The sequence below is a fragment of the Tinamus guttatus genome, unplaced genomic scaffold (genome assembly GCF_059628265.1).
Source record: "Tinamus guttatus ecotype Peru unplaced genomic scaffold, ASM5962826v1 Tinamus_guttatus_pri_ptg000399l, whole genome shotgun sequence".
In the NCBI taxonomy this organism is placed as follows: Eukaryota; Metazoa; Chordata; class Aves; order Tinamiformes; family Tinamidae; genus Tinamus; species Tinamus guttatus.
Window position 1 is genome coordinate 1,105,809 of NW_028288933.1, and position 19,535 is coordinate 1,125,343.

Below are 19,535 nucleotides of genomic sequence, written 5' to 3' on the forward strand. Positions count from 1 at the left end.
TGCCTTTACAGTCAATGAACGGAACCAGCTGCTTTCAGGCTCCACTTCATCTGACCTATTTTAGATGAGATGAATCACATTCTGGGAGCGCTTGTTCTCTTTGCTGCTATAAAGGGAGCCTGAGTGATTAGCTCAGACCTAAATGGCTACATCCCATGTATGAGACGTCTGCACTGGTCAGACGAAATCTACTCTTACTGTCCAGATAAGGAGCGAACAACCAATGCAAGTTTACCTTCATGTGGTCCAGGAGGCACCATTCTTCCCCATATTTGACAAGAATAGTGTCATTAGCAAGCAGGCTGGTATATTTGTGCAGCTTTTAAAAATGCCTTAAAATATTATCTGGAGTCTTTTGTTAATGTACAAGAAAAGTCAACCGTGGAATAATACTGAGTATACCTGTGTCTGTCTCATTTTGCTCGATGTTTTAAGTCTGCACCTAATGTTGGTGGGATCTTCCCACGGTTTTCAACATATATTCCACCACTGCCAAGGGTGTTCTCCTTTGCTTTGGTTACTCATTCGATGCGTTTTTCCATAAATAATGCAATTCTCTGAGCAGTGGCCAGGTCTTGCTTGTCTCAGGCACACTATGGCCTTAAAAGTTCTCTGCTTCACTCCATTTCTCAGAAGTAGGTTTGTGACCCAGCTGCTAAACACAGCTAGTCAGTGAACCATGAGCGTTCACAGTAGCTTTAACATGCTGTCTCCTAAGACAGCACATTTAGAGCAAATATTCAAGAGTACCTGAATATTACAGTAAATTTTTGAGTTATATTGCAAAATAACTTATAAAAAGACACATTTTATTCCCAGGGAAAATTGCGTCAAAACAGTGTCATCTATGATTCAAATACACAAAAGTGAACTGTGCACAGATCCCTCCATCCATTATTGTCGACACCATAAAAGCCTTTTATGGCTCTATTCAGCAATTTGAGTCACTTTAGTTCAATTTCAAGCATACTGTCTTTGCTCCTGGAGACTCTGTTTAGTTCACTCAAGTTCAACACTCAAAGTTCCTTCAAAAAATACACGGCTCTATGTTTTCTAAACCTCACTGTTCAAGTACCACCTTTACTCCCCAAGTTATAACTACTGCTTAGGCCTACCACTAAGGCCAGCTGGGAGAACAGGATTTGCTTTACCTTGGGCAGTCTTTTAGCATATGCATTACTCCATACGCATGCACTCCTCAGTTGTTATATTCCATCATATAACATGTGTGTCACAGTAGCACCTCTGGCAGCAGTTTTCAGATTCTGTTCTTTTTTTTTTTTGGTGAGCTGTATATAGAGAGTTCCTAAAACTTGTAAAAATGCTTCAGATAATTTGAGAAAATGGCTAAGTATGGTCTTTTTTGTTTTTAAATGAAAAGCAGACAAACAAAAAGAATCACAAAGCAATGAGGATTAATACATAATTCAGGATTGTTTCAATGTGAGGGTTTTCACTGGCTTAAATCTAGGCCTGAAGAGTAAGAGTGCAGGTCACTAATCTTAGAAGCAGAACATTTTTAACATTGATGTATTTTTTTTCTTCTAACTTATTTGTTTCATGCCCTTTTCTAAAGAAAGCAGGGTGAGGAGGTGCATAAATGTGAGCTGCCAGTTTGAAAATTTTCAGCAGATTTTGCCATCTGTGAGAGACTAAGAAGTTGCAGATACACCAACACAACACTTAACAGCACCCACTGCTTTTGCGAAGAAGTAGTGAGTGTAACATCAGTGCGAAAACAAGATAACAAATTATTGTTTAAAATAAAAAATTAAAGTGCCATGATATCTTCTGTATTCCAAATACAGTACATTGAATACCATGATTTTCCCTCTGCTTTAGTTATGGATAAATGGGAGAAGAATGTAGAACTCCTTTTCTTTTGGAAATCACTTTGACTTTATGTTTCTTAATCATATATGCTCTGTATGATCATAACTATGATTTATAGCTTGCTCCTCAGAGGAAAATGGAACAGAATAGACCCATTTGTGGTACTTGTTTGACTAGGCACAGCTGGCTGTGGATATGACACAAGGACGACCTTTTTTATTAGACTTAGTAAAAAAGTTTTTTTTGAATTCAGGTGCATGCACACGTTTGCCTGGGTATGTGAGCATTCTTTAAATAATAATAATAATAAAAAAATCAAAAACTTCTTTCCTCCAGGAAAAACATATTTCTTGTTGTTCGTTTCAGACTATGTGCAACTCTTCTGGATTTTAATTCTCAGTCTCTCTGTAGGTATCAGAAAAAGCGGCGTCATGTGTTGAACGTGGTTATTTTCTTAAATAGTAAATATAAACATAAAGTGGTATCCTGTCTGAGTTCCTAAAACTATTAATATTGACAAAAAGAAAATGCTTGATAGCAAAGCTATAAATCCCTCAGAAATTCAGCTTGGTGAATAAACCTGCCTTCAATGAAGCAAGTTTCTACAATTTGAGTACATGGAAGTAATGTAACTCTGCACTGCCTCCTGTAGCCACAGATGTCTGGGAGACAGAAGCCTTGATAACTCTCTGCCAGTCACTAAAATTCATCTGTCCCCTGATCACTTGCTCTGGTAGCACAGACCCACCTCAGCAGAAACTGTCAACCACGCTGAAGTATGAAGCTGCTTTAAACACCGGATAAAAGTACATTCTACACCTTGCTGAAACTGCAAACTTCAACTCCTTGCATGTTCCGAGCCTAGATTAAAAGGAAAAGGGCTGATGAATTAACATACCCTAAGGATCTTCCTTGATGAGTAGAACACAACTTCTGTGTTTTAAATGACATGTCTAGAGAAAAAACTATTAAAATAAATCATGGAATTACAAATTTTACTAAAAGAAGCAGAAAATAAAAATAATTATAATGAATAAACTTGTCTGAACAAAGATGCTGAAGAACAACATTCTCTCCCTCTCCTTACTAACTAAAGGCATTTATTTGTGTGTCCTACATACAGATCATACATACACACACACACACACACACACACAGAAAAAAAATAGTACTGCCCATACGAGCAATCACATTCGTTTTCCACACTGGTATTTTCAGTGTTTTAGTTTGCGTCAGGCAGCTTTTTGATGGCATGGAAGAAAACAGAAGAGGCGTGAGGGAAAGGTGCCAACAGGTGTCTCACAGTGGGGAGTAGGTCAGCCTGGGGATGCTAATTCTCCTTCTCAACAGGCACCGCACTGGAGCCAAAGCAGCGACTCTCACTTTCCTCTCTGCTCAGATGTCATTGCTAAAGATTCCTGCTGCCTGCTCCTGCTCTTATCGCTCAGGCTCATCTTAACCTTTTCGTGTCAGAAAGAGGAGAAAGGCTGCCTGGGGGCTACCAGCAATTGGACATAGTTACAATACAAATCACCACTTTGAATTTTGCATCACAATTTTATCTTCTGTTTTCTTCTAGGTGGTATGAGGCCTCAGCAAGACAACAGAGAAAAAATGGTATTTGTGTAACACAACGGATGTGATGGAATTATTAGGCACATACGACTTTCTCTGTAGGCCCAGGGAGCAAAAGACTTAAAATTCTCTTTTTAATTACAGTTCTTTTAAAGACATTACCTTTGTAGATTGAATCTGTCTGGTAGCTGACTACGTACTAGTCATTTCTCAGGAATAAAACCCCTTTGAAGGTATGTATGCATAAGGCTGCGAAGGCGAGAAGAGGGTGACAGAAATAAAGACCTGCAAAACCAGGCAGTGGAGATATGTTGCTGATGGATCTCCATAACTGACCACACAATCTTCCACTTTGAAACTTAATTAGAAGTAGGGCTTTTTTTTTCTATAATTATGAAATTTGAAGAAAACTGAGGCTATCTGGAACTGCTGTGGCAACTTACTAACCGAACTTTGGTACAGAAAAGCCCCTGTGAGAAATGAAGAGCTCACAGCCACCTAGCAATGCTGTTGCTTGGTGTCCTCTCTGTTGAACAATGCTGAGAATAGGAGCAGAGGGAAAGGGACTCATCTGAAGCAGCAGTCTGATTTCACGGGGTATCTACCTAAGATAGAGGAACATAATCACGCGGCATATTTTGAAAGGGTTTCACCATCAGGAAGCAAAAATATTGACTATATTAGTATAAATACCACAGCCAGTAATGTTACAAGGCTATCAGGCTACAGAGGGAATGAGACACACATGTAAAACAACCCTTTTTCCACTGACTGTTTCCACAGGTGCATAGAGTTTAAGGTCGTCATGCCCGATAGAGTTTCTGCAGCCTAGCTGTAACTAGCAAAGACGGCAGCACATTATCCTTTATACCTGTGCTGATGTGGTAAGCAGCATTTGACAAAACCACTTCTCTATCTATTGAAAAAGTGAAGAGATGTCAGTAAATACATTTATGAAGGTTAAAACTGCTGCCAGTGGTTGAATCTAGGCTATTGTCATTCACGTAAACTCTTCTGAATGCATTTTTCCCTAGAGCTTAACTGTTTCAAGAGAAATTGATACCTTAAGGTCTAGGATTTATTGTTTTGATTTTTTTTGTTTTAGAAAACATGGCTAAGGGTAAAATTAAAGAGCTAGTGTCCGTGGAGAATCAGCATTTACACCTGAGCTTCCTTTAAGAAGAACTAGGAAAAATTAAATTTTGGTTCAGAAGAAATAAAGAAAGAGACTGCTCTTCTTTACAATCCTTACATACAGGCACAATTAAAATTTGTGCAAAGCAAAATGCTTTGATGCTCTAGTTATTTCTGGATAGCTCATTGCTCCAGACTTTAAATGACAGAGAACAATCCTTCTCCCATCTCTTCTGGAAACTAAATTTTCTAATCAATTTTTTTCCTCTTTTCTTTAGGAACCCATTACAAGAAGTATGTAATTTGGCAGAACTACACTGGAGAAGTTTGAAGTTTTAAATCGTTCTGTTTCTGTTCCCATTCAAATATGTACCTACATCTCCCTCTGTATTTAACATATCTAAGATCTGAAGCTGTGGGTTAATTCAGAAAAACAAAACAAAAAAACCCACAGTGTTAACATGTCAAGTGTGTTATTTCTGGATCAAATCTTCTGATCTGAATAGAGAATTAACAATTGAATGTTTCTCATTCAGAGGCTGAATCTCCAGCAAATAGCTCAAAAGATTAAGCAGACTTAGATTAACCTTGGAAATGCTTGGGTTTATACCTACATGTACAATTTATGGCACATCAGTAAGTTTTATTTTTTAAAAGCCAAACATGTATGAAATTTATCATGTGAAACAAATCAACCGTGCATGATGAAAGACAGAATTACAAATCGCCAGTTTGGTGGTTTCAAACACTACCTATTTGCCCTTGCTTGGTTTTCTCTTGAATCCTCAAATTCTAATCAACCATTTTTCTAATAAGTGACTAAAATCAAGAGTTTTACTTGATTTGGATTTTAAACCCTAGCGTACTACTTTCAAGAGTAACCCTTTGTACCTCCATCACTAACGCAAGCTTTTGCTTGTTCATGCATCATTTTGCGCTTGCACCAGTGTCTTCCATGTCAAGATGTGCATGCATGTGATAAGAAATGAGTAACTGAGGACAAATAATCCTCCGCACAAAGCAGACCGTTTCACTGATTTTTCACTATTAAAATTTTTGCTTGATGAGGGGTTCAACAGGTGACAGGAAGAGTTAGGCAAATTGTTTTCTTGCAATTACATTAAGAAGCTAAACCTTTTTTTCTTTAGTTACTGAAATGTGTATCGGACATCAGTGTGAAACTGAAGTTTTCAGGATCCAGCACAGGCAAGTTATTTAGAAGCACAATATATACATTCAAGTCCAGTCTGCCTCCTTGTTCTCTGCAGAATTAATTCAGATAGGCTGAAATGATTACTTCATTGCTACCATGGCAAAAAGAGCCATGAGCTTGGCAGGCCAGGCGGGATGCAGGCTCCTTGCAGAGGCACCTGTGAACCACTGGGGCCACTCGCCTTGCTTCAGCAACGTTTTCTCTCACAAACATTTCCTCACTGCGAACAAAGTTTCCGCAGGGATACGCCGTATGGGTAATTTCGTGTTTCTACATTAAACATGACTGGAAATTTGAGATATGCCCCTGTATACATCACAGAAGTGAAAATGTTAAGAAGTCACTCGTTTTTAAGACTTTTCCATGCGTTTGTGTGGTGTGCACCACAAAGGCATGCCATTCTGTAGAAAGGCAGAGGGCAGCCGTGCCTGGCGCACATTGAAGATAACACAATGAATTCTCATTTATTTTCATTTGCTGCACAGTGACCGAGCTCAGCTGCATTTCTGTAACATCATGAACCGCTCTGGGAAGGAGGACAGAGTCATCTTGATGTCACTGCATGGCAGAGGGAACCTTTACCTAACTGAGTTTCTTCCAGCTTTTCACGCAACTCCTCTTACTCGCATATCTCAGCACCCTTGCAGTTCAAGTTTGTTCTGCCAGAGATGTATTTAAGCATTTAACTTTTCAATCATGTGTTTTTATGTCACCCAAACAACCAAAGATGACATGCAGCAGCTATTTCCTCTTACCCCACATACTGGGCTCAGTAGACACTACTAAGTGGCAAAACTCCAACATGAGCATTTAAATTGCACAGATCTTCAGAAAACATACTTATTCATAACCCATAAATCACTAACTCAATCCACTGACCTTCCTTCATTTTTTCATAAAAATGCAACTAAAAAGAAAATAAATATTAACACAGTGATGCAAAACAAGGAATGCATTTCAGGCTTGGAAGAATAAATTTATATGTCATTTATATGTCATCAGTGTGCATATCACAGAAAGAAATGGTAAATTTAATCTGTATAGAACTTGCAGAAGTGGTTTTTTTTTTTTACTGTTTTAACATACTAGGCTGAACAGCAATACAAGAAATCTCTACAACAGTTATATACACTTCGCAGGAAGTCATGCAAGGGAGCAGCAGAACCACTTAGCACAGTTTTCAAATGCTTAACTCTAGTGTAAAAGATATTTGGCCTTATTCTGCACCTCTATCTGGTGTGAAGATGAGAAAAGAAAGGAAATCTGGCAAGTAACACTATACATGAATGGTCAGCCATCCCCCAGTATCACATTTGACAGAGGTTGCCTATAGCCTCTTACAGCAGATGGTAATTCCATACCTGATCTTATTATTATTTACCTTTACTGACCATGGTGCTGTATAATAGCTTTTCAGTAAGTTGTGGCATACCCATTCCATTGGAAAATTGACTAAATTCATAAAGAACCAACAGAGATTAGTTATGAGGTAGCTCAACAGCAAGAAGTCTGTCTGGTTCCCTAGGACAGATACGAAAGCAACAGAGATCCTGTTGTCAATATTTTTGGTTTGTTTTAATGATCTGAGTGATTTTAAATTAAAGCCATGTCCCACTGCTCCCCATCTGCCTCCTATATATCCAACAGCTCTGACCTTGTTGTGAAGCTTCAGAAACACTATGATATCAGCAGTGCATATTCAGTCAATTCAAAGTTCTTTTTCTCCATCCATATTAATGTAGCCATCAGTGGCATGATTAGTAACTTCATGCATGGAAAACGGCAACTGGCCATGGAGTATCAATAAGGGCTGAGTCCCCGCTCTACATGCTAATAAGATATTTTCTTGCTCTTAATTCCAAAATGGTTTCAGCACAGTCTAATACCTTCAAAAATACGAGGTACAAAGGTACAACTGCCACTTTCTCCTGGTCCCATGCAAAGAGAAACAGGGACAGAGGTTTTGCAGCTGAGTTGCAAAAGAAAAAGGTTGCTTTAATTTCAGCACAGGTTTTCATCTTTAGAAGGAAGAGTACAAGTAAAATTTTTAAGTAAGGAGAGCTGTATTAAAAAATTGCCAGATGATTATCACACTAAGAAAGTTCAGATATAGTGGAACATCTATTATGCACAGCTAGAAAGTGCTTCAAAGTGCAGGACTCCACATGACTACTGCTAAAATGGGTGCCAGGGGAAGCATGGAAATCTACAGCAATGAACCTTCTACCACATTGCTGAGAGCATAATGGTGTCTGCAGAAAACACTTCCACCTTTCAAGCTCTTCATGCCCACAGTAAGCTGCCCTAAGCGTCTAATTGCTCACAACACGTATCTGGAGATACACAAGAGTTTGTGAGTGGTTCTGAGAGCACTGAAGAAATTAGGATGGTTGGGATAGATGGTAGTGCACTTGAAGAAGAGCAGAGCATTACTGCAATCAGGGTAGAAGATATAGCATGTATGGCACTGTGAGGCTGGTCAAAGGGCAAGGGTCATGGGAAAGCAGAGGAACTGAGCAATAGATGAGAAAATTGGGTTCCTCAACAGGAAAAAATGTGTAAAGGTTACAGGATATTCAAGGAATAACATAGTTAACTGTGCTGAGAATCTATGAAATGCTGGAACATGTCAGAGGGAGTCATGGAGTTATAGGGAGCAAAAGGGAAGGCAGTTCACAGGGTGGGTAGAGGTTTGCACGTGGGGAACCTGAAAGGCATGAAGAAGAAAGCAAAAGGCAGTCGTGCCAGCCTACTAAACAGAACAATGGGTTGCAAGATACCTCAATATAAGTGATACGTGAATACTTGGGAAAATGCCAGTTAGAATGGAATCACAGAATCATAGAATGGAATCATAGAATGCTTAAGGTTGGAAGGGACCTCTAGAGGTCATCTAGTCCAACCCCCCTGCACAGGCAGGGTCACCTAGAGCACGTGGCACAGGACTGCGTCCAAGCGGGTTTCGAAGATCTCCAGAGAAGGAGACTCCACAACCTCTCTGGGCAGCCTGTTCCAGTGCTCTGTCACCCTCACTGTCAAGAAATTTTTCCTTAAGTTCCTGTGGAACTTTTTGATGCCATTTCCTCTAGTTCTGTCAGTGGCCCCCACTGAAAAGAGGCCAGCACCATCCTCCTCACTGCCTCCCTTGAGGTACTTATGGACACTGATCAGGTCTCCTCTCGGCCTTCTCTTCTCCAGGCTGAACAGGCCCAGCTCCCTCAGCCTCTTCTCATAGGGCAGATGTTCCAGGCCCCTGATCATCCTTGTTAACTGTTCAGTTCAGTTAACTGAACTGAAACCAAAGCTGTCTATAAGAAAAACCAATGTCAAGAAAGTTCTTATTAAGGAAATATTTGCGGAAGAAGTAAAAAGAAAAAGAATAGTTCAGGCACGTCACAATTTTTTGCTTGTCATTTTATGAATTATCATATTGTAGCCTTTTGTCTCAATCTGGAACAAGATACAGTTTTTGAAATCTCTAAAATCATCCCTGAGTCAATCTAAAAATTCTCAAACTTTGCACTGAAAGGGCACTGGAATTTACTGATTGGGTAGTATTTATTCAGGATTTAAGTTTTTAGCAATAAAGATGCACATATTCTAGGGGAAGACATACTTGGCTGCCAGGAGGAGCCCAGCATACAGGCTCTTCCCTCTCCCAAGCTCTCAAACACGGACACCATCCACCCCAGGGACACGCTCTATGTTATCACTGTATTGCCTTACATCTTCCTCCTCAAACAGTTGCTGATTCCTCCCCTCCTCCCAGTACAGCACTACATGAAGGTCAGGGAAAAACCTTTGAGATTAAATTTTAAGTGATTAAAATTTCCATTATTTTGTGAACTTGTTTCACATATTAAAAAGCCTAATGGAACCTGCACACATTTGTGCAGGTAGAGAGGCACATGATGACAGGAATTAAGGAAATTAATTCCTCTGCTTTGGACTGAAGTAATCTTCCAGAATGTAATTGGCTTTCAATCATTCACACATAACATGCCCTTCACCTTTAAATGGTAATTAATTTTAGCATACGTATTTCAAATTCCATTTATGCCAGGATTTAAGAAAGCTCCTATTGCTCCATAGTGGAACACACTACATACATTTTGTCCAGAATAAGATTATTGAAAGAGTGTAATTCAGATTTTTGTTCTACGCATCTGTGCAACATTTTACCATTCTGTGGGAGCTTTAGCAGGAGGACTATGCAGAAGAAAATGTCCTAGCCAGAGCTCAAGAAACAACTCCCTGAGCTCTCTGCGGGACATGGTGAGGTTGATACGAGTCTACGGGACTTCTCAGGCCCTTGCCTAGATCACACCAAAGCTGTCAAAAGTACAGTGACCAGACACAGCTGCATCTGCTTTAGTTAAAGCAATGGAAATCTGGAAGATCCCATAACACGGTACTTTCCTTCTTCCATGGCTATGACAGAAAGACTACAGAGGAAATATTTAGAAAGATTGGGTTTGATCTAGTTTATTCTGGGATGTCAGTCCACCCTCTCCAGTTAATGTAGCAGCAACATCTGAAAAAAATGGCCTTCTGGAGATCAGGTGCAATATTAAAAATACATTACTTCTTGTCTATGTTTTCCTTTTGCATAGCACAGCCTACCACCACGTCTTGTGCATCCCCCTCATAGTAACATCAGCCCTGGCTGACAAGCAGAGAGTCTGTAACGTTGGCACTCCCGCCAAACGGTTAGGCACATCCTGGACAACAGATGCTTAGACTTCATTTGGGACTAATTTGAATTCTGAGTATTTTGGCTTTTTTAAAGCTTTGCATTGAAAAGGAATGTGTAATTCTGAAATAGTAATACTTTTCTTTGAAAAGCCAGGTTTCCTAATGGATTGCCATCTGTTCTGCCCTTTGCCAGGAAATAGATTTGTCCTGCTTACTGCGAGCAGTATTAGGGGGAAACTGTAGATTACAGAGTGGATTGTCGAGCAGTTTAAAGTGCATGCCGGCACTTTGCTATTTCAGTAATAGTAACTTCAGTTATTCCTTTTCTAGCAATGCTTCAATTTAAACAAATCCATCCAGCAAAGTGCATTTCGAGTACTCTATGAGGTGCTTCGTTCTTAGATTCCAGTAAAGTTGCCTGCATCTCCTCTGTCATTTTGCAATCGAGCTCATCAGGTCTCTCTTGCAGAGGATTCCCAGCAAAGAGCTCTCTATCTTATTTTGAGAGCTCACCTTAATCCTCCAGAAAGAAGGTAAAAAAAAAAAAAAAGAAAAGGTCTGAACCATGCTTTTGGAAAGGCAAGATTTACACACGCTGGGAGCCTCTGGATGTAAGTTTGGAAGAGGGATGCCCCAGCAATTCGGAGAGCTGTCAGGAGCTGCTTGACCCCTTTAACATGCGGAGCCAAAGCAGCAACGCAAACCAGAATTGAAAATTATTCCCTCCTGTATCCTGCGGAACCGCAACCTCTCTGCAGAGCCCTGCCAGCCAGAGGTCCCACTTCTACAGCCTGGAGGCAAAAGTTGAGTTTTAACATATCCTCCAGCTCTCCTATCACCTCCTTGATGCTAGTGACAGCGTCTCAAAGCCAGGAGGCATCGAGGCTACTCTCTATAGCTGGACCAAGCGCTTATCCACAGGAATACCTCGAAGCTCTGGGTTTTTGTTTGTTTGGGCTTTTTAAAAAATTATTATTATAGTAATATTATTAGCGCTAGTAAATGCGGAGGCAGTATTTACCCCGCACCACCTAACCACCCCCCCGCTAAAACCACAGCATTGCTCCCCCGAAACGAACGCCTTTGCGGGAGCGCGACAACTTTGAGCGCCCCAGAGGCTGGGGGCGGCGGGAGGCCGCCTCCTCGCCCCGGCGGAGACCCCGTCTCCCTTCCCCACAGCCACGGGCACAAAGTTTTACCTCCCGCATTCCCCCCGCCCGGGTCGCGATGCGAGATGGGAGCCCGGGATGCGCCGCGAGGCCGCGGTGCCGCGCGCCGCCCGCGGCCGCTGCGCGCCGGGCAGCAGCGCCTACCTCGGTCCAGCGTGAGCGGCTGCACGGCCGCGAGCGTCGCCATGTCTGCGGCGGCGCCGGAGCCCGAGTGACGCGCGGCCCCGGCAGCGGCGAGGCGGAGCGCGGGGGGCGGCGCGGGGGGCGGCGCGGAGGGCGACGCGGCGGGGCTGCCCGCGGGGCGGCGGCGGCGCCCGCGCCCTCCGCTCAACGGCTGCGGCGCGAGCCGCAACGGCCGCGCGGGCGGCGGGGCTCGCCCTGGGGCGGCGGCACCGCCGGCGGCTGCGCGAGGGAAGGCGCGCGCGCGCGTGGCCGGATCGCCCCAGCGCGGCCGTTTTGATTTTTAACGGACGTAACGGCCAGCGTCGCCTGCCGTTGGTTGCCCAGCTGTTGAGCGCGAGCGAGGCCAGCCCTCGGGAAGGGGGAATCCGCTGCTGAAAGACGCACCGAGCGCGTCTCCGTCGCGTGGCGCTTGCAGGTGGCCACGGGTGCCTGGCGGTGGCTTCAGCGGCGGCCATCCTCGCTGGCCTCCCTTGGCCGGCAGGTCTTGCTTGGCGATTGCCCGGCCACACTCTTGCTCCTTGGCTCAGAGCCGAGGCGAAGCTGTCCCTGCTGTCCGTGCTGGAATTGGGGTGTTGGAAAGCACGGCAGGGCCCTGGCATCCCTGCTGCCTTCCCAAGGGGCAGGCAACAGGGTATGGATGCAACTGAGCAAGGAATTGCATCCTGCTAGACCACTGCCTGTCTGCCCTCTGTGTCTCTGTTTGCCCAAGAAGCATTTAGTCCAGGTGAAATAAGTGCTCTCTTCCCTATCTCCACTGGGATCTGGGGAGACGGGACTTAAAAATACAGCAGTAGGAGGTTGCACATCAGCAAAAGCTTTCTAATCACAAAGGTATTTAAATATTGCTGTAGATAATTAAAGAAACTGCAGACGTTTTATCATTGGCAGTTTTAAGAGCAGGTTAAAAATATATTTGGCAGTCTTGGATAAATTTAAATAATACACATGAGCCACCCACGTCTTCTGTTAAAACTGAATTCAGCACAAATTTCTCTGATTAATAAACAATAAACAGTCATCCCCTTGGATTTCTTGACAGGAAAATGCTTTAATTTATTAAAATACTAAAGTCAAAATATCAGTTTCTGGCAGGCAGTCAGTTTTATAAATCAGAGTTAACGTGAGGATTTTTATTATGCAGATTTTACCTACTTGCACAGCAGCTGGATTGACATAAAGTATAACAGCTCCTCTCAAGCAGCCTCATTTCTGTGTATCGGATTCATGGGCCTGAAGAAGAGGTACACGTTTGGAGCCTAATGCGACTACTCTCGCATTGTTATGACACTTCAGAGAAAATCTATTGCAGACATAAAAGTATATTTAAATAATATTAAAAGCAAAGTGCCAAGCTAATTAGCCAATCAGATTGTTTTTCATACAGCACTTCGTAATCCTCCAACTTGTTCTTTTGAAGTGCCATGTTGTGAACAGACATTTTGAAGTAAAATACATTTAGAACATTAACTTTTCGATTGATAGTAGACATGTTATGCATATGCCAAATAGATAACTTGTTAGAGCTAGATCTTTAGGGAAAAAAAAAAAAAAAAGAATGTTTGGACTTGAGAAGAGTGGAAAGCAATAAGCTCATTTCACCCTTTTGTATCTACCACTGGTCAGATTTCTTGTGTTCTGCCACAGAGGCTAATTGGCACTTGGATCAGGGACTTGAATGGGAATATTATCTGCGCTCAGGGCAGATGAAAAGCAGCATTTGCTGAAATTAAACACTCCTTAATCAGCATAGCTGCATGCTAATGCCCAAGAATGTTAGCGCTGAGCAATGCCTTAAGCTGCTGAACTGGGAAGATTTCAGAAAGTGTCCAGGGGAATTCCGTGACTGGAAAAGGGGAGATGGATTTAAGCAGGAAGCTTTGAAGTATCTCTGGTTTTCCAGTGTCAGTTCTCAGGAGAAACAGTGGACCATAATAAAAGTTAGGAGTCAAAGAGAATTAGCGTCAGTCAGCTTTCCCTCTTCAAAGGTGAATCTTTCTAGGACAGAAGCCACTGGTTTGATTTCCAGTCTTCTTGTTGCTTCCCTGTAAGTAACATGTGGCATCTATGGAATAGATGAATCTATACTGAATTACCAGACTATATATTATGTGGGCTGGAAATTGGCTTATTGACAGATCTTCAAAATGTAGTCAGTGATCAGATGCCAGTCTAATTGCTTGGAGATTTATTCTGTCTATTTACTATTTTAAACAAAAATATAAAATGTGGATGTATAGGCTTTGGTGGCTCTTTTTGGATAATGCATCAGAAAAAAACAGTAAGGAAGATATGATACAAAAATAAACCATAGTGCAAATGGGTAAACCTTGGGACAAGTTGTCCAGAGAGGCTGGAAAGTCTCCATCCTTTAAGATTTTCAAACCTGAGGGGCAACCTGCTCTAGCTGTGCCACTAGCCCTGCTTTGAGCAGGAAGTTCAATACATGTTCTTCAGGTCTCCTCCAACCTAAATTATTCTGTAGTCCTGTAACAAAATGATCAAACCACTCGTAAGAATTGGAGAACCTGATGGACTACATAATTACAAATGATAAAAAGCATTGGGCTTTAATGTAGCTGCAAGTGATGAAGGATGAAATGGATATTTGCAGGATCGGAGCTTGTTTTGCGAAGGAGAGGTCTTACGTAGCAATCTTAAAATATGTTCTTAGCATGGTATTGCCAAAATGGCTAACGTGACCCTTAAATATATGATACCTGAATATAAGAATATGAAAAGGAGGGATTCCCAGCAAAGCAGAAGATTCCCAGGAACAGGAAGATGGGGAAATGTTCTTTCTTGAGTACCTAGCATTGATAAAGCAACTTTTGGGAATACTGTGTGCATATCTTGTGTTTGCATTTCAAAACAGAGAGTAAGCTTTGATGTAAGGTTTAAAGACCTCAAAGCCTGTCAAAGGGAAGGATGAAAAGGAATGAAATCATTGTGTATAGGGCCATTTATAAGGGAGAGGCACAGTAGTGGAGGATTTTATAATCTTCACATTTATATACTTTAGACATAAGGTGATCCCATGACTGGGAGTTCGACAAATTCTGCCTTGAGTCAGACGTACTTTTCTAGAGGTAAGGCTAACACAAGGTTCCATTATTCACCGTTGCTTGAAATCTCAACAAAAATTAGAGGTCTTTCTAAAAGCTTTGCTTTGATCTAACTTCTAAGAAAAAGTAGAACGACTAGGGTATTCAGGAGGTTACATGAGATGATGATTGTCATCTATTACTCTCATGACTTCTATAACCCTTTGGTTTCTCTCAAGAACAGGAGCTACAAGGGCCAAAGAATTTTTTTCTACGTAGTGCAGTACTGTGGGGTCTGGAAACCCCAACAGGTCTGTGAGCACACTAGTTGGCTGCCAGAGTGACACAGCTCACTGGTCCTAAGCTTTGCATGGGCTAATTCACTCCCCTAAACTAAGACGTCACCCTATGACTGGAATACAGGGGTAAATGCAGCTTTTTGTGTCCTTTTACCTACCTCAAACAGAGCTAAATCGGAGGTGGAAACACTAGTTCAGCATTTTATTATATATGATTGCATCTTTTTTATGCCCCTTTTCATCAAATGCAGTTTGTTATTTCCCTGCTCTTCCATTTACTTCATGGCTCTGGAGACCACACTCTTTTTCTGTATGATGATCAGCTGTATGAGCCGTTCCCCATCAATTATAGTTTGATCAGGTTTGCACATTGCATGATACTCCGGATTTCTTCAGTGTAGGCTCCAGATATAGAGAGCTTTGCAGACCCTACTTTAGAACGTATTCAGAGTGCATATTCAGCCTTTTCTCTTCTTCTTTTTTTTTTTTTCTGCTGACCCCAGTTTCACTTGCACCTAAACTAAAAGCAGAGTTTCCAGTAATACTGGCTGTGAATTCACAAAAACACTCTCAGGAGCCATTAAAATTTGCTTTTTGAGTAGCATTTTGCCTCTATGGGAGAAAGAATTCTTCCTTTTATTTTTTGAATCCATCAGTCATTTCCATGCTGTTTCCATGGCAGAACTTGCTGTTTGAGACATAAAACAATCTAATGTTTTAGCAGCAGGTTGTTTATTGGGCAAAGAAGTGCATCAGTTTCACATAAGAAATATGATTTAGTGCTTTCTAAGAATTATATGCATTAGTCACATGTACAGTTCATTTTGTCTCTGGAGGCTACACCACCTTAAATGATATTTCAGATAAGCTGAGTAGTTCTATAGGAGCACGGCCGAGTACTTTTCCGCTGCACTACACTCATATCATAGTACCATGCTTTCCTACAGGACCCATTTTACATTCTAATATTGTGAAATGAATTACATTTTGTAGCAAATGGAATTGCTATTTTTGCAAGCACTAAAACAAACTTGGCCTTTAAATACAGTTCATTTTTTAATTTGTTAGTTTTTTTTTGGAGGGGGGCGGGGAGATGTTAAAAGATTGAACTCCAATTGACTACAGTGAGAAGGGAATTGGGCCTTGCTGAAGGTGTCCTTCAGCTGTACTGAAAATCAGGTGGAGGGTCTACTCAGTCCTGTTGGTTTCACCCTGTAATCTGTAGAAACCTATAGAAACCATGCACCCTCTCCCAAAATAACTATTAGAAAAGCTAATGAACAAAAGCGACTCTGTTGCTAGTAGGCTTACATTTTGTGATTGGGGTACTGAGCCCACCCTTTCCTTTAGGCAGGTGCACAGCGTTAAAGCAGTTAAAAACCAGACCCTTCATCCATGACGAGTACCACCTTTTGATGGACTTGATACCTGATACTTGGATCTGTTCCCTGTGGACATGTGAGGAAGTGTTTACCATGAGTTACTTATTTTGACTGCTTTGTGGACGTAGTCTCTACCTGAAGTTTGTCTGTACTGTTAAAGGGTATCTTTGAGAAGGCGGAGGCTTTGTCTGCAAGCACCATAGCTGCAGTCCTGACATGCCCATGGTGTATGAATCCACACAGACTGCAACCAGTGCATTCAATTATTCTTAACAGCCAAGCAAAAGCAGTAATTTGCAACTCTCATAGATAAACATCCTAAATTACTCACCTTCTGGGGGATTATTTAGTCTGGAGAAGAGGAGGCTCAGGGGAGACCTTATCACTCTCTACAACTACCTGAAAGGAGGTTGTAGTGAGGCGGGGATCGATCTCTTCTCCAGAATAACTACCAAAGTAGGACAAGAGGAAATGGCCTCAAATTGCTCCAGGGCAGGTTCAGGTTGGATATTAGGAGAAATTTCTGCACGGAAAGAGTGGCCAGGCATTGGAAGAGGCTGCCCAGGGAAGGTGTGGAGTGACTGTCCCTGACAGTGTTCAAGAACCATGTAGATAAGGCACTTCCAGACATGGTTTAGCAGGCATGGTGGTGAAGGGCTTATGGTTGGACTTGATGATCTTGAGGGTCTGTTCCAACCATAATGATTCTATGATTCTATACCGACCTCCTGTATCCACTCTGTATTAATATACATTTTGGATGGTGTTTTTTTGAATCAATGTGATTTCTTAACAAGAACCATATGAGTGAAAAAAAGAGACTTGTCCATGAGAATATGTTTATTGATTCTTCTTGGCTGCTATTTTAGTTATTTGCATCAAAACATTCATATACAAAATGACAGAAGAAAAATAAACAGAAAATATGTAGTCGAAAAATTGACAATCTTATCTGTAGCGGATGTTAAAACAGCAGAACTCATACTGATAGATAAAAGTAAGCGAGTGATGAAGTGTCAATTTAGAGAAAAAAGAAAGAAGTGCAAGGACAGACATCCATTCCATAAAAATGCCGTGGCTAATTAGTCTGGGAGTGTGGACAGGGCACAGACATTGCTGGCTACAAGGCTTGTATTTACTGACGCTGTAAGGCCAGAGTTCGTTTGCATGTGAGATCAGTGACTTTGTGGTGTGCCTCTGAAAGGGGGTCGGACTTGATTTCAAGGAGTTATTGTAATTAACTCTGATTTTAGTATACTCTTGAAGTGTCTTTTTTGAGGCAAGAAAATTAAAATATGATTAAAAAGCCATTCTGAAATCTATTTACAGCTTTTAATTGGGAAGTGAGCTGTTTGCAAAACTAATATGTTTACACGAGGCTTCAGCATTATGTGAAATCACCGTTTATGTGATGAAGTTGCATAGATAATCAGTTTTGTCACCTTGAGGATTAGAAAAGCCAAATAAAGCAATGAAGAATAAAAAACAACTTAGAGAAACAGTGTTGTGACTGAGATGAAAGCAGTAGATTTAGTAGTTTTAGTCCTACTTTGCATAAAGAATGGGGAAAGATAAATTTTATTTGTAGTTAAGATAAACTTTGGTTGCCCTGCACTGCAGGGATGAGGACGTCAGGGCCACTGATGATCCTTCTGAATAACGTGATCTCCGCAGGGAGAGACAGCAGGCAATGCCATCATGTCACCTTGGCCTAAGAAGCAGTTTACTGCTCATCCCTGCATCTCAGCGTGCACCTTCTCAGCATGGATGAGTGTGACCGTGTGAAAAATTCAGTCATGTCTTGTCACTTAGGTGCCGTCGCCAGGATATTCTGCTTCCTTGAGTTGCCCGAGAACAGCTTTAGGGCACGAGTGGGTTATAGGTGTGTTTTAGGCATGTACGGATGCTGAAATGTCTGTATGTTCTGCTAACCCTGTTTGTCTAGAGGTAGTTTGAAATCTTTCTATGAGCCTAAGAGTCTGCAGGACACCTGATCCTGCAAGCAGCAAATGCCTGGGAACGTACTGTCTTTAGCCACATGGTGAATGCGCTTGCCTCAGTGAGCTTGCTAATGTGAAAATGTGTGCGACTCAGTTCTGAACATAATTAAATGACATAAACAATATTTCCCTTGTGGGAGGTCACCAGGGAAACCTGAAAAGTACAGATTTGAGGTCCTTGGGTGATTTTTTGGATAACTTACTTTTAATGCTCAGAGGAACATTTCCTCTTGGCGCTAAATTAACAATATTCTCCAGTACATGCTGCTGTCCATCTGCTCAGAGCCCTCGGATGACACCGTTCTGGTAAATTTGCTCTTCATTCACATTCAAAGCCATCAAATTTGCCTCCAAGTTGACCTATCTCCCGTTCCAGGCTAGCGAACAAATTCTGAGCTTTTTTCCACCCTGCTGGCTGCAGCACTACGGACAGTTTGTATCCAACCTTTCCTCCCAACAGGTGGCTGCTGCTGGGATCGGCATCAGGTCGCAGGGCTCCGTGCTCCGGCTCTCGGCGCTGCTGCCGATGCCGATCTGGGCGCAGGAAGCAGCGCTCCAATCCCACCAACAGTCATCAGCAGACACTGACGAGCCTCCCTCCGATTGTTCCCCACGCCTGTCTTAGCTGCTGCTGCTGCAGCGAGAACTGTCCCCTCTAGTTACTCATTGGAACGGGTCTGTCAGGGCAGAGAGCGCTCTCTGCTCACGACAAAGCTCTGTTTTCTGGTGCTGTCTCCCTGCATTGGCACGAGAAGTCATCCTGTGCCGCATCTCTTGGCCCAGGAAATTCCCCTTATGGCCATACTGTTAGCTGGGCCCCACTCCCAGCGCTTGCTGCCAGTGGTGCTGATCATGGTGACCAGTGATCAGCTCGTTCCTGATGATAATTCATGAGAGGGCACCCCGCAGTGCACCCCGTGTGTGGCTTCCCCAAGAGCAGGCAGTGTGTCATAGGGTTTTTAGCACCTTCCCAGCAAAGCCCTTCTACTGTGCCCACTGTTATGTAGAGAA

The 19,535-nt window shown here is 42.2% G+C and overlaps 1 protein-coding gene across 3 annotated transcripts in view; it reads right to left on the reverse strand.

The window, feature by feature from the left end:
* Positions 1–11,863, reverse strand: part of LIN7A (lin-7 cell polarity scaffold A) — a 45,811-nt gene extending 33,948 nt beyond the window's left edge. The window contains exon 1 of one of the 3 annotated variants that reach the window (XM_088531202.1): positions 11,764–11,863. In XM_088531202.1, the coding sequence (XP_088387328.1) occupies positions 11,764–11,806 (43 nt within the window). In that variant the 5' untranslated portion in view covers positions 11,807–11,863. The remainder of the gene's footprint in view (positions 1–11,763) is intronic. The other 2 variants (XM_088531200.1, XM_088531201.1) reach the window with 2 other exon arrangements.
* Between the last annotated feature and the right edge of the window lie 7,672 nt (positions 11,864–19,535).